The sequence below is a fragment of the Lontra canadensis genome, unplaced genomic scaffold (genome assembly GCF_010015895.1).
Source record: "Lontra canadensis isolate GAN:19392208 unplaced genomic scaffold, GSC_riverotter_1.0 scaffold75, whole genome shotgun sequence".
Classification (NCBI taxonomy): Eukaryota; Metazoa; Chordata; class Mammalia; order Carnivora; family Mustelidae; genus Lontra; species Lontra canadensis.
This window is the reverse complement of record NW_022631069.1, coordinates 5,986,376-6,001,652: the sequence shown is the minus strand read 5'-3', so window position 1 is coordinate 6,001,652 and position 15,277 is coordinate 5,986,376. Positions and strand designations below refer to the sequence as shown.

Sequence of the window (15,277 nt, the reverse complement as noted above, 5' to 3'; positions counted from 1 at the left end):
CAGCTGAGAAGAGGGTATGAAAAACAGTGTTCACCATTAAATCATGGAAGAACGAGAATAACTTAGCTATGACTGTTTTTTAGAAAATTCTGAGTAAATATGAGAAAACAACATAATTTTCTAACTCACCATGTTAAGGCCTTATATATTTTCATGAAATAAATGCCTGCTCTTTACTTCTGAATCTACTCCTTTAACTTGAGAGATCTCAAACTAACTTGAGTAACTTTGTGAGTCTCTGTCCCTGATCCTGTTTAATAGTTAGGATTTGAAATATCATTTCCTTTCAAAGTAGCTTTAAGAGAAATATGGTAATGACCCTCTTACATGACATCCTTCAGGAACTGTGCTACATCATTGTTTCCACATTTAATTTAGCAGTATTAAAAGAGTAGTCAGATATCCAGGTCCCATTCATATGCTAGAAGATTTTCCAGCTGTAAATTACTTTCATGTTTGCCATCTCTGATTGGCAAGGTGACGACTCCTGTTTCTTTGTATTTTGGATTTAATTTGAACAAAATGTGAAAATAACATACAGATGGAATTTTTTTTTTAATCTGTATTTTATAGACACCGGAAGAACATGAATTGGAGACTGGAATCAAATCAAAAGAAGCTCGAAAGTACATTTTTAATTGTTTAGATGACATGGCTCAGGTGAGTATAGAAAGTTTCAGGAAGCCAAATATTTCCGTATCTCTTAATCAGAGACATACTTCCATTGATTAATTATATTAAAGATAGAGTCAATCTGTTATCTTCTAGTACATTTTCATTTTTTAGAGATAAAAGTTCATTAATATTCTGCCATGTATTAAAAGAACATTTGAATCCTAACCAAGATACTTTTAGAATTACGTGTTCTCCCTTGCTTTTGCTTAACTAATCTTTTTGCCTGTCAAGTATTTTGAAATACTGTTTTTGAAGATTTCTTTACTGTCCATTTTCTCTGCTAAATAAATACATAAAAGCTAACATTAGTTGAGTGCATACTGTGTTCCAAATTCTGTTTAAACATTTCATATTTATTATGTCATTTAATCTTTTCAGTAATAGGAATTTTTAAGTAATAATAATTGCTTTCATTTGTTTGTCCAAATTTTGAATGAAAAGATTCATTTAGCTTTATTCTACCAACACACTCTACCAAATTGAATATTTTATTTAGTGTAAGAAGAGTTTCCACTTGTGAAAATGATTTTTCTGTAATAAAATGAATTTCCTCAGGTTTTTCTCTTGAGATCTGTATCTGTTTATTGATCTATCTATGTATTATGCATATGCTTAGTATCAACATTAAAGGTTAAATGATGATGTGTGATATTTCTAAATTTTTCCCGTAAGGTAAATATGTCCACAGACTTGGAGGGAACAGATATGTTGGCAGAGAAGGCGGATCGAAGAGAATATATTGATCTGTTAAAAAAAATGCTGACAATTGATGCAGATAAGAGAATTACTCCTCTGAAAACTCTTAACCATCAGTTTGTGACAATGACCCACCTTCTGGATTTTCCACATAGCAATCAGTGAGTATGGTCTGGGGCACTTACCATGATGTCATCCTGTTTTGTTACCATCTTACAGTTAAACAGAGCGATCATGTGAGCAGCGGCCTTGGTGTTTGCATATTTGGCTCACTGATGCTTTCCTTTCTCATTGAAAAATCATCAGATTAAAAATAAGATGTCTGTTTTTTCTCTTTACGGTTATAAAAACTCTTGATTCATTTTATCTAAATATACTTGGGTTAAAATTTTGATCCGTATTCTTCTTGAGTTTTTGTTATCTTTTTAAACCTTAGCATACATTTTACTGAATCGTTAATCTTTCTTTTCAGTGTTAAGTCCTGTTTTCAGAACATGGAGATCTGCAAGCGGAGGGTTCACATGTACGATACAGTGAGTCAGATCAAGAGTCCCTTCACTACTCACGTTGCCCCAAATACAAGCACAAATCTAACCATGAGCTTCAGCAACCAGCTTAATACAGTGCACAATCAGGTATTCAGTAAATGATTTTGGAAATTTGAACCTAAGAGGGGAAGGAACTAGTTAAGAGTACAGGTTGAGATAAAGAAACCAGTTTTTGCTTTGGTGATCTTGTTATTTCTGAACAAATTTCCTGCATGGTGAAAGTGATGGAAGACCAGGTGGACATGACACTTACCAGTAATGTGTTGCCAAAAACTAAATACAAAGGCCTAATCCAGGTCCTTATAGTTTTCACCTAGTTTCATAAGTGGACCATAGCTATTGTACTACTTACTGCTGTTAGTTGTACTGACTTTAGCCACTGACTTTCTGTTAGAAAGATTTTATATTTCTCATTACATGTATTGAAGGGTGTTTCCAATAATTTTTTTCTCTACTGTACATTAGATCCTCAGAACTCATTCATCTTGTAACTGCAAATTTACAGTTTGCCTTTGATTTCCTCCACCCACTTTCTCTCCCACCTGCTGCCCTGTCCCTGGCAACCGCCAGTCTACTCAGTGTTTCTATGAGTTCAGTGTGGGGTTTCCAATAATTAACTTTAAGAGTGATTTTGCATTTGTTTGCCAAACAGTGATATTTATATTTGTTATTGAAGATGTGAGCTTCCTCATTTCTTAGCTAGGTCTACTTTTAAAATGAGATTTGGTGGTATCTCACATCCAGCAACTTTTTGTACAGAGAGAAGAGATAAGGGTTTATCTGAGGCTGTCCTTAGTACAGGACTGTTTTTGATTCTATGTTTTCCTGTTCAACCTTATAGTATGCCTTAAATTTAGAGACTGGGAAAATTTCCTAAGCAGAGAGTTATTTCAGGGACAGTTAATACTACATTTTAAAACTTTAATTTTTTCTGGCTAGATTCTGCATGTGTAAAAATACTGTTATTTCTGCTTTATATCCATATACAACTATTATCCTTTTGTTTTTAGGCCAGTGTTCTAGCTTCCAGTTCTACTGCAGCAGCTGCTACTCTTTCCCTGGCTAATTCAGATGTCTCATTGCTAAACTACCAGTCAGCTTTGTATCCATCGTCTGCAGCACCAGTTCCTGGAGTTGCCCAGCAGGGCGTGTCCTTGCAGCCTGGAACCACCCAAATTTGCACTCAGACAGATCCGTTCCAACAAACATTTATAGTATGTCCACCTGCTTTTCAGAGTAAGTGGGGAAACTCCTGTATCGAATAGTATCATATCAGACCCACAGATCTTGCTTTAGGCAGTTCCTTAGTAGGTATCTAGTTGTTCAGTTTTGATCTCTGACAAGTTTAAACTGTCTCTGAATATGAAGATTTACCCTTTTTGCATTGGTTATTTATTTAATTTTGATAATGTCTGACACATTATGGGAGTTCAATTAACTTTTCGTATTTGAACTGCTGTGATATCAATTTCTTGCCCACTGAGACCTTGTGCCAGTGTCCTATATCTTGTTTAAGAATATATCTCTCAATATGCAGAAATACTAAGCTTGAAGAAATTTGTTGTAAACAGAAATTCTATATTGAATCTTACTTCCTTTATCATTCCATTATTAAATAAAATTAACATTTCAAATAAAAGGTAATTTTATCCTTAAATGTAAAAATTATGCTTAGGAATATGTAACCTTATGAGTTACATTCAGAAATAAAGATTATTATTTATTGAACTGAAAAATTCTGCAAGCTGAGGTACTTGTGGGGAGTACGTTTAGATTATCTGCTTCAGCTTATGAATCATACTGTTCCTGCAAACTCCTATCAACAGAGGAACAGAATAGCTGAAGGCTCTGACCCCATGCATTGCAATAAGATTTAAAATTTCACATTCCCATCCTTCTTCATTTTTTTCATTGTTGTTCTGTAATTCATTCCATCCAGTTCCCTTTTTTCTGAAATATGGGAAATGTGTTTATTGATATGGTGAGCCAATTCAAAGGTTAAATTATTTAAGGATATTTTCTGATAGCACACTTGACTTTCCCAACAGAAAGTCATTGACTGTACTCTGTGGTAATAAACCAGGATTCAGTCTTGTCATAGTAGAAGCAGGTAGCATTTTTATCTTTTAACTTCAGTTACTTATTGACTGTGACTCTCTTGTTTGTTTGGTTTCTGACAGAGTCGGATCAAGCAGAAGGAAAAGAGGGGCTAGGGGAGACTGAGAGATTACCGGGAGGACAGGAGAGCGATAGCGATGTAAACCAGGGAGAAACCACAGGGAGAGCGGAGGAGCAGATTCCAAACCCGTAAATGCAAATTTAGCCTAACTTCCAAATAATTTTCTGGTATACTACATGATAGTAAATTCTATACTTTGGGTTGTCATATGTTGAGTGATTTTTCTACTGAAATTAGCAAACTAGCCACCCTCCTCCCCTTCACCTTTTCCAAAGTGAGTCTCACAGGAACAGTTTTCAGAGCCTCTGAAGTCTTCTGCTGCTTCTCAGATGGTATTTATGAGACGAGGCAGAACTTTTTGGTTCCCTTAATAAAAAAAAAAAATGTAGACTAGATATAGAGGGGAAAAGTGGTGTAACTCCTTTTGCTATAACTAGGTAAGTATAAGTTTTGGAAATTTTTTTCTATTTAGGAAGTCCGAATAACCTGAGGAGCTAGAGCAAATTATAAAATTTCCAAACAAAAGGGAGTTTTTAAGTTAAGGTAATAAGGATGAAAATAGCTGATAAGTATTACTACACACCAGATAATGTTCTATTTGTACTTGTATTAATTCATCCTCAGCAGACAATCCTAGGAAGTAGGTAATGTCATTATGCCTAATGTCAATATGTGCCATTAAAGATGAGAAAATTTAACCTGATTCTTTCATCTGCCCAAAGTCTTAATAACTAGCTAGTGTTAGAACTGGGACTTGAACCTAGGCAGTGGGGTTTTGAAATATGCTGTACCTCCTCTTAGCATTTAAACTCAGCTGTAAAGGTTGTCATTTGGTTTGCCAGCCCAGCCATATGCTGGTTTTTTCCTGGCAGTCCTGTATTCCAGGTTGTCTCTTTTTCTTTCACTATCTGCTTTTTTGCAAGTTACTATACTTAGAGGAAAATTGACCCTCATCAATTAAATAGTTCTTTCCATGCTTCCATGGTTTTTTATTTAATGTGTTGTATTCAACAAAAACAAAACAAAACAAAACAAAAACCAAAACTTGAGTAATTTCTTAGTTCGGGGTTCAGGGAGAACCTTCCAAAAGTGTTGCCTTTTGTTAATTCTTGGTTTTCACTTGTAGTTTCCTGAAGAAGCAAGTTTGAAACTAGCTTAACTGCTGTGGTTTAACCTAAATTATGAAAGCAATTTGATGGTTATTTAGTTGCATTTTTAGGTTAGTACTCTGAATATTACTTTCTGTACTATTCCAGTTGACCAAAATAGGTACACATTTTGCCCAGTGATGACTATTATTTTGTAATTTTGTCCCCTTTTACTTCATTATCCTGAAACTTATAGGTGAACTTCATGAACATTTCTTCCTAAATTTTGCCTGCCTTTGCCCTTTGTTCCTGCCCATTTCTAGGAGGCTGTCACAGTAATGTTGTCTTGTAGTTGGCCATATGTCCTGGGAATTTAGACAAGAATTTTGATGTTGCTTAGCTATCTTACTAGATAGCATTGCCTTATGAAGAACAGCTAGCAGATTTTTTTTTCTAATCTGGATATCTGGATTTGTTACCTTTTATTTTTATATAAGTAGCACTTTTTTGAAAAGTTATTATTCTGGTGTTTTAATTCTAATCTTACTAGTCTCTCTTACTTTGTGTATTTCTGGATTGTGTTTTCCAGTGTAACATCTTACTGCTAAAATACTTGTAAATCACTGAAATGGAAAATTGGAAGGCTTGCTGAAAACCAAAGTATTAGAGTTTAGGAGTTATGCTTATTTGGTGTCTCTATAGTAATATTAAGAGAAATTAGTCGTTGGTAGCTTAGAAAGTGTCACTGAAGAAGTATTCTAATTAAGATAATATGTTTGTGTTCTCACTTCACCAAACATAGGCACTAGTGAATTAGAGAAACTTCTATTAGTAGATAATAGAAACTTAAATTGTCCACATTGACAGTTTTGATAGGGCAGGTTTAAAAGAAAGCTTAGAAGTCTCTCTTTTCAACTCTTGGCTGAAGGGAAAACTGTCCTGAGCCCCTCTTTTCCCCAGAATAAGAAATTCCCATTTGGAGGAAACATTCATTCAGCATTTGTGCTCAGAGCAAGGCAACAAAAATTCTTGATTTTCTTAGCTATTCATTAGTTGTAAAAGAGCCTTATTAGAAAGCTGTCAAAGGCAAAGGCAGATTCCTAAAATAAGTAGAAAAAAAGTGTTTCTGTAAACCCAAGTATCTACTTTTTAAATATTTTTATCCTGGGTTGTAATTTCTTCAGTTCATATACTAGTTAAAGATAGAATGTATAACTAATTTGTGAATTTTTTGAGGAGTAGGGTAAAACATCTTAAAATATTCTCAAAGGATAACTTAGATGATAAATAATGATAATTTTTTTCTTAACTTAGAGTCATAACTAACCAAAAGTTAAGAATTATTTTGTCTTCACTTTTAATAAATTACATGTAAAAAATCCCAATTTCTCCCCCGAATGGATTAAAAGGTGAATGTAACCTAATAAGTGTAGATTTTTTATTTGTTTGCTTTTGCATGTGCTGTTAATGGGAATGGGATGGTTGTTAGTTTTAAGTGTTGTAGGACAAAAAAAAATTTTTGTAATTCCCTTAAACCATCCCTTTTTGTATCAAACATCTTCCCATGAATTTAACCTGAAAGAGCCAAACCAGTCTCCCTTTTCTTAGCCCCCTAGACTTCTATGAAACTCCTTTGTCTTACGTGTTTAGTACTAACCTGGGTGATGGATTATTTGAACAGAAAAGCTAAAAACAAGAAAGCCCCAACCGAAGCGCAGACCTCGCACAGCACTTTAACAGTGGTGGTGTTTTCTGCAGCTGGACTACAAGCAACAACAAAACACTCTGGATTCCCTGTGAGGATGGATAACGCCGTGCCGATTGTACCCCAGGCGCCGGCCGCGCAGCCACTGCAGATCCAATCGGGAGTGCTGACGCAGGTAACAGCCACGGCAGCTTGGACACTCAGTGTTTGTCCTCGAGGATGGTATTTGCTTTGACTGTCAGATCTTTCTTGGTTTTGATTCAGTGGACTTAAAAGGAGACAGCTCTAGAGGAATGATTCCTTATTCCTAACACTATTGCAACTCTGACAGTGTCTTCCGTAGACTTACAGGGATAAATACCCTGACCCTGAGAAGCTGTGTTTTGAGTAAATTCACTCCGACTTTGTGGGATGTAGTTAATTTTTTATACACATGGAGTAATATTTTGATTCTAAAGATAAAGTGTTGCCCTTTTGTTCCCTTCAGCGGCCCCTTTGCTCGCTCTTTCAGAATGACATCATGGCAGAGAGGCTGCATCAGATCAGGATGCCTCTTCAAGTGTTACATTCCTTCACTCTGTGTGTTTAAGCTATAGGAAGCCTTAAAATTTTCTACCTGCCCTGGGACATGCAACTAAGATGGGCAAGAACATCATGAAAGACTTACATAAGCAACAGATACTGTATTTTCAATTCTGTGTGTAAATATTTGTGTCCCATGACACAGAAGAAATTTGGAAGTCCAAAAACTCTTCTCTTGGGAGTAGGAAGAAGAGGAATTATTAATACATGCCTTTGTTACCTGAGTTTTGTAGAACCGATCCTCTGAATCTGGCCCAAGAAGGATTCCTGTACTTGATTGCTTTAGGCCCTTGACATTTGACCTAGTAGGCTGATGCTGTGCAGAGTTGAAGGGGCAAGTTGTGTTTGTACATGCATTTAGGTGATACGAAATGACTGCTTGTTGGTAATATCTTGGGGGGAATGAGAGCCCTTCTGAATCCAGATAACCTGCCTCCGTGTTTGTTTCACTCACCTGCCTGATCTGCGTTGCAGGGAAGCTGTACACCACTAATGGTAGCAACTCTCCACCCTCAAGTAGCCACCATCGCACCGCAGTATGCGGTGCCCTTTACTCTGAGCTGCGCAGCCGGCCGGCCGGCGCTGGTTGAACAGACTGCCGCTGTACTGGTAATTCCCCTCACTTGATTGTGTTACTAACGGAGTTTCTTTGGTTTCTTTCTTTTTTATTTTTTTCCTGCTTGTTTTTGTTCTGTTTTCTTCTGGTTTTCTCATTTAAAAAAAAAAAAAATTTAACTTAGTCTTTGCAGAGGGCATGGAAGCATGTGCCATCTTGTGGCTGTGTTCTTGCTACATCTTTAATGTCTCATTGTTTTCCTCCCCAACATTTGCTGAAGCAGTGTTTGATTCTGATATTCAGAGTGGCTCTGTAAGGAACCAGATCCCATTATTCTTCTTTGCCAGCCTAGTGTGATGAAAGCTCTTGGTGTAGCCTCAGAAGAGCTTCAACACTGTATCTGTTTTTTGCTCTTTTACCCTCTGATCCTTGAGAATAAAGGAAATGGCCTTTAGTTTGGCTTTGCTGCAGGTATCCGGATGGCCAAAATTTGAACTCCTTGGCAAGTTAGCTTCCTTCTTTATTTGCTATTTTAAGCTTCTAAAATTTTTGTGCATGTAGAAATGTTTAAGTTGCTCCTAATTTATTGCTTTATCAGTTGATGTTAACTTTTCTTCTATGAACGTATGAGGATAACTCTCTTTGCCACTCATGTTCAGTGGCAGCTGATATCTTCCATTTAAAGATGTTCCCTGTAGAATTTTTTTAGATCAGATTTCATTTGTTGGTTGAGATTAAATATAAACTAATTTTTAGGGGTTTATGGAGAAATTAATGACTTTACAAAGAGGTCTTTAGACAGAGATGAAAATAAGGCTGAAAACCCTTATGCTAATACAATACCTTTGTGACTAAAAGTCCTGGGGAAAAGTCACTAAATGCAGCAGCAAATGCAGTAGTATGGGGCTTAGAGATAGGAAAGATGAGTAGGACCTCAAGGTGTGTTTCAGGATTTGTACCCTTCAGAGTGGTCTTTTGATGTATTTTGGTTTATTCGGGGGAGTTAGAATTGTTTATTGGACATCCAGCATTTCATTATTTGAAATTTAAAGCTAGGTAAGCATTTGAAAACCTTATTGATACTACTGAATACTGATTATCTGCATCTTTTGTGAAGGGGCTTTTAAATTTCCTTTGTTGTTTCTCAAGGACTCTATGTGAGTGTAAACACTTCCAGAAACATACTTTGGTTGTTGGAATTTGTTTGGTTTTTAGTTTAAAAGCCTTTGTCACCTCCAGATTAATTACATCATGAGCATAAAACCTGAGTGCAAGGGAGTCAGATATATTTCCAATTTGATTGATCCAGGCCACTGGTTCTAACTTGCTCACCTATAGTTTTGAGAATGTTAGTTGATACTCTCCTTTGCTGCTTCTCTTCAGTTTGCACTAGTCATTTGCTAAGCTTTGCATATTTTTGTTCTTCCTCTGTCAAAACAGTTCGTCGCTTGGAACGCCAGATTTCTGCCTCACGTTGGAATGTTATTTCTTGCTCTGTATTAAACTACATGCTTTGTCTTGTGCAGGTGTTGGCTTATGGAAAGACGCATGGTGTGACTTAACATACTTCTCTTATTTTTTGTTTTGTTTTATTTTGTTTTAAATTCTGCTTATGGTAGCAGACGTGTTTGCAGTTTCTCTGCTTTGAAGGCTTCTTGTTTGGAACCGGTATTTGTAACAAGTGGATCTGTTACTTGCAGAAATAAAACAGTGTGTTGATGGCCTTGCAGTTTGAAATTTAAGAAAGAACCATATGTACCCTAGCATTGTAGGTGATTGTACTGTAGAATTTTAAAGTTTAAAAAGGAAACTTTCAAATCTGTTCCCATTTTTTAAGAAAATGCCAGAATTTCTGTAAGAAGTTCAGAAAACATATTTGTTGCTGTCTATTGCAAGTGCTTGTTAAAAACCAGAAATGATGTATTTTCTTGTAGTGATTAGTTTTTATGTTGAAGTATATTTTTATAAATGATATGTTAAACAGTATATTTTAGGTAACTATTAAAAACAAAGTATGGTGCTCCCTGAATCTATTTTAGAAATATTTTACTTACTGCTTTATTTAATTCTCTCATATGGCTGTATATGATGAAGTTGGCTTTCTGTTTCTGGCATATGCTTGTTTGCCAAAGGATTTTGGCCTTTGGTCATTCACATCTGGCTTCATGTTCGAAGTTCTACCCTTTTAAAAAGGCATAATTCTCCTCTTTGTTTTATGGGTTAAATTGACCTGATGTCTTAACTGATTGGCACTTAAATTTTAAAATTCCTATTTTTAATCTCAAGGGAGCTGTCTTAACTCTTTCTAGGTGTATTTTTAGAATCCTTGCAAAAATGGTATTCCATCATTTAACCAGAGCTTACCTCTGAACTTTTCAGACTCTTTGACTCCACAGTATAATAGAGAAACTCTTAACCACAGGGATCTTCTTTTCTTTAATACCCTGGTGGTCATGTTACAGAGGTGGCCCAGAGAAAGCAGTATGTTCTCTTTCCCTATTCATAAGACTTGTAACCTTGAGCCCCTCTGACTTTTCTTTTTTGATCTCTGCAAGTTAACAATCTACAAGCAACTTCTTTTACAATATGAATTTTTCTTTCATCTAAAAAACAAAAGAAAAAGCCAAGAATGAGTCAAGTCTGGATCTTTTTTGTGTGTGTTTCCTTACAGCAGGCTTGGCCTGGAGGAACCCAACAAATTCTCCTGCCTTCAACTTGGCAACAGTTGCCTGGGGTAGCTCTGCACAACTCTGTCCAGCCCACAGCAGTGATTCCAGAGGCCATGGGCAGTGGCCAGCAGCTCACAGACTGGAGGCAAGTACCCTGTGTTCCTCTCTGGGAGATCTGCAAGGGCAGATCCCTTAGGGTAGGAGTGCTTAATGATTTGGTCAGACTCCTAGGAAGAAAATAAAGGAAAGGAGAGATGTATCTCTGTTTCAGATTCTTTAAGAAAAGAACCCTTTTCGGGCTAGGAGGTGGAGTAATGAGAAACTTGGAATATAGGAAAACATAGGTTCTGAGATCAGGAATCATTTACTTCAGATTGAAAGTCTTATGCATTTAGAAACCATGCAATGAAAACCAAGGCTTTGTCATCCAGGTGCCCAATTTAAAAAATAAAATGCAGCTCTATTTGGTTGTCTTAATTGCTTTTAATACCTATCTGGACCTAATTTCCCAGTGGTTTAGGCATTCAGTCTCTCTGTGTCTTTCTGTTGGTGCAGGAATGCCCACTCTCACGGCAACCAGTACAGCACTATCATGCAGCAGCCCTCCTTGCTGACTAACCACGTGACGCTGGCCACTGCTCAGCCCCTGAATGTTGGTGTTGCCCATGTTGTCAGACAACCACAATCCAGTTCTCTCCCTTCTAAGAAGAATAAGCAATCTGCTCCAGTCTCTTCTAAGTAAGTCTTTGTTAGAGTTGGTAGTTAAAAGTGCCATTTTTGAGAGAGATGTCGCCAGCATTTAAAGGGCTGTGGTAGAGATCTTTTTTGGTGAGAAGCAGCGAGTAGCTGCCAAATTGAGGAAGAGATAAACTTTTCACTTGGGCATGCATACCAGGTGTGTCTTCCTCATGCACATCTTTTCTCTCTGCTGCCACTTTGAATCCAGGCCCTCTTTTTTTTTCTTTTTATATTACTTTTTTTTTTTATAAACATATAATGTACTATTAGCCCCAGGGGCACAGGTCTGTGAATCACCAGGTTTACACACTTCACAGCACTCACCATAGCACATACCTTCCCCAGTGTCCATAACCCCACCCCCCTCTCCCTACTCCCCTCCCCCTAACCCCCCTCAGTTTGTTTTGTGACATTAAGAGCCACTTACGGTTTGTCTCCCTCCTGATCCCGTCTTGTTTCATTTATTCTTTTCCTACCCTCCCAAGCCCCCAATGTTGCCTCTCCACTTCCTCATATCAGGGAGATCATATGATAGTTGTCTTTCTCCGATTGACTTATTTCACTCAGCATAATACCCTCTAGTTCCATCCACATCATCGCAAATGGCAAGATTTCATTTCTTTTGATGGCTGCATAGTATTCCATTGTATATATATACCACATCTTCTTTATCCATTCATCAGTTGATGGACATCTAGGTTCTTTCCATAGTTTGGCTGTTGTGGACATTGCTGCTATAAACATTCGGGTGCATGTGCCCCTTTGGAGGCCCTCTTTTATGCCAATGTTTTTATTTTTCTGCCCATGTTACATTGGGAAATTTAACTATGGAATAAAGGGCATACAAAAATAAAATTTACATTGTATTTTAGGGTTCTTGGCCCTGATGGAAACCCTCTTTTAGAGCAGTTTGTTTAGTTTTTATTGGAACTTCTATAATCAAGTGTATTGAATTAATGATTAGGTGAAAAGGAGTCAGAGAACAAGTTGGAAAGAGTTCTGGGGAAAAGGTGGATAATTTGGGGGGCCAGGGACTGAACGGTGTTTCTTGTGGCCTTTTTCTACAGGTCTTCTCTGGATGTTCTGCCTTCTCAAGTCTATTCTCTTGTTGGGAGCAGTCCTCTCCGTACCACATCTTCTTATAATTCCCTAGTCCCTGTCCCAGATCAGCATCAGCCCATCATCATTCCAGATACTCCCAGCCCTCCTGTGAGTGTCATCACCATCCGCAGTGACACCGATGAGGAAGAGGACAACAAGTATAAGCCCAATAGGTAAGATAGGTGAATGGCTCCCTGACCCAGTGGCTCCTACCATCTCAGATGCCATCTGAGGTTTAGCTGACACCTAAAGTCTTAGACCCTTGGTTTCAGACAAGTGGTCCAGTTTGGGCTATGAAAGGAAGGACTAAAAATTGGTATTTTGGAAGTGTGGCCTTGGATGCGTGAGTCAGAGCACTCCAGTTTCCATGACTGAGCATCATGTTAAATCCGTCTTTTCAGATACATTAGCTGGAAGGGGAATATTAAGTTGCTTAATATTTAGCTGCTTTGGCTTGGAATGCACATTATACCATGGACATGATTCCCTGCCTTTAAGGACCTTTAGGGTCTGAAAATAGATGCCATAGCAGAGCACGTAAACAACAGTTAATTGGAAAAGTCAATAGATAGGAGGTTATTTGTAAATTCTTAATCTGCAAAGGCCACTTTGGAAGAGGTGCAACTTGAAGTAGGGCTACTTTCTTTCTCCTTCTGCTTTGTGGAATGAAAGTTGAGGAATGTCAGTACCAGATAATTTCCTCTTATTTCAGCACCTTAATCCAAGTTCTTAACTGGGCAGTTAACCAAGAGAGAGTGTATACCTCGAAGAACTGTTACATACACCTCTCTCTTAGTGGGAACATAGTCAGTTGCTTCGATTGTTCTGTGTCCTGTGCTTTATTGGGCCTTTAGTGCTAGGCATAAAGAAGAGGGAATAACACCATGTTTACCTGGGGAGGTGGGGTTCACACACGACAGTAACTGAGAAGACTTTGCAGAGTTACATATGAATGAAGTTTAATGACCTGAAAGAGCAGATTTAGAATGAAGTACCTCAAAAGAGGTATTTACAAATGATATTAACAGTTACAAAATGGTATTTACAAATGGGATGTAGACTTGAAACTAAGCACTGAAAGTGGTTTCTGAACTGATTTGGGGAAGAGAAAAGGTAAACTTTCCAGTGAGGAAAAATGACTATGGAGTGGCAAAAAATGTGTAACCAGCAGGATTTCTTTGACTAGAGCCAAGTCTCTTTAAAAAATGAGGAAAAATTAAAGTTAAGAAGGTGGAGTTCAGTTTATGAAGGAACGTTTAAACAAAAATATGGTGAGGGGCACCTGAGTGGCTCAGTGGGTTAAAGCCTCTGCCTTCGGCTCAGGTCATGATCCCAGGGTCCTGGGATTGAGTCCCGCTTCGGGCTCTCTGCTCAGCAGGGAGCCTGCTTCCCTCTCTCTCTGCCCGCCTCTCTGCCTACTTGTGATCTCTCTCTCTGTCAAGTGAATAAATAAAATCTTAAAAAAATATATATGGTGAGAAGTTTGTTTAGACATACCAAGGAATCATTAATATAGTTTAGCAGGATGATACAGAGAATACTATGGAAATAACCGTGAGTGGAAATGGCCGAGCAGCAATGTGGAAGAGTTGTTAGAGCTGTGTATCTGGCAGCATGCTGTGCCGGCTTGAATCCTGTCTTCACCACTTACCACTTGTGTGACCTTGGCTGAGTGTCTTAATCTCTCTGTGCTTCAGCTTCCTCATCTGCAAAATGGGGGTTATAGTAACTATTTCATAGAAGTGTTGTGAGGTTTTAGTGAGACCTATGTGGAGGGTAAGAATAGTGCCTGATGCAGAATAAGAGCTCAGAAGTCTGCTGCTGCTCGTGTTACTCTGTTGCCATTATCGTCCTGGGAGGAACAATGATCATCAAAGAAACATTGCTAAAAGTGGGCTGAATTTTCACCTATTTTCTTCTCCTCAGCTCTGGCCTGAAGGCAAGGTCTAACGTCATCAGTTATGTCACTGTCAATGATTCTCCAGACTCTGACTCTTCCTTGAGCAGCCCATATTCCACTGATACCCTGAGTGCTCTCCGGGGCAACAGTGGACCCCTGGTGGAGGGGCCCGGCAGAGTCGCAGGGGATGGCCCCGGCACCCGCACCATCATTGTGCCTCCACTGAAAACTCAGCTCGGTGACTGCACTGGGGCAGCCCCGGCCTCAGGTGAGCATCCTCACAGCCACATGGGAATTCTCTGTCGCTGTTTGTGTCCTGAACGTGTTGCTTTAATCTACTTCTGCCAACGGTAGCGACCAGTTCTTTAATTCAGAAATCAGTTCCTTGGGATGTGAAAATATTTTTGGCGACCAGTTTATCTTACTTTGTTTATTTTGTTCAGGTTAACATAGTGGTGAATTTGTAGTCTCAGAAATGTACTCACTTTTGATGGGAGAACACAGACAAGAGCTGTTGTACAGCCAAGAGAATCAGCGGGCAAATTTTTTTGTCACAAGTGATTGAAATTTGATAATCCAGAGTGAAAAGGAACTGATACTATTTTTTTTTTTAAACAGTGTGTACTTCGATCTTTTCTTACCCGATGTCATAGCAGTGATACTTTGTGGTTTTATTATCAACCTAGCTTCCTCCATCTTTTTCCTGTTAGATGCTGGGCTTGGGCTCGCTGGTTCAGTTACCGGGTAATGCTAGTTATAGTAACAAGCCGCAGATCTCCAGGGCTTGACATAATAGAAGTTTGCTTCTCAGTCACATGACTTCCCAGTGCTAGTGCTCCT

The 15,277-nt window shown here is 38.2% G+C and overlaps 1 protein-coding gene across 5 annotated transcripts in view; it reads left to right on the top strand.

Moving 5' to 3' along the window:
- Positions 1–15,277, top strand: part of HIPK1 (homeodomain interacting protein kinase 1) — a 47,320-nt gene that overhangs the window by 28,690 nt on the left and 3,353 nt on the right. For 3 of the 5 annotated variants that reach the window (XM_032881391.1, XM_032881392.1, XM_032881396.1), the window contains 10 exons: positions 574–660; positions 1,348–1,532; positions 1,844–2,006; positions 2,930–3,155; positions 6,945–7,066; positions 7,948–8,082; positions 10,701–10,843; positions 11,254–11,436; positions 12,504–12,710; positions 14,464–14,705. In XM_032881391.1, the coding sequence (XP_032737282.1) occupies positions 574–660; positions 1,348–1,532; positions 1,844–2,006; positions 2,930–3,155; positions 6,945–7,066; positions 7,948–8,082; positions 10,701–10,843; positions 11,254–11,436; positions 12,504–12,710; positions 14,464–14,705 (1,693 nt within the window). The remainder of the gene's footprint in view (positions 1–573; positions 661–1,347; positions 1,533–1,843; positions 2,007–2,929; positions 3,156–6,944; positions 7,067–7,947; positions 8,083–10,700; positions 10,844–11,253; positions 11,437–12,503; positions 12,711–14,463; positions 14,706–15,277) is intronic. The other 2 variants (XM_032881395.1, XM_032881394.1) reach the window with 1 other exon arrangement.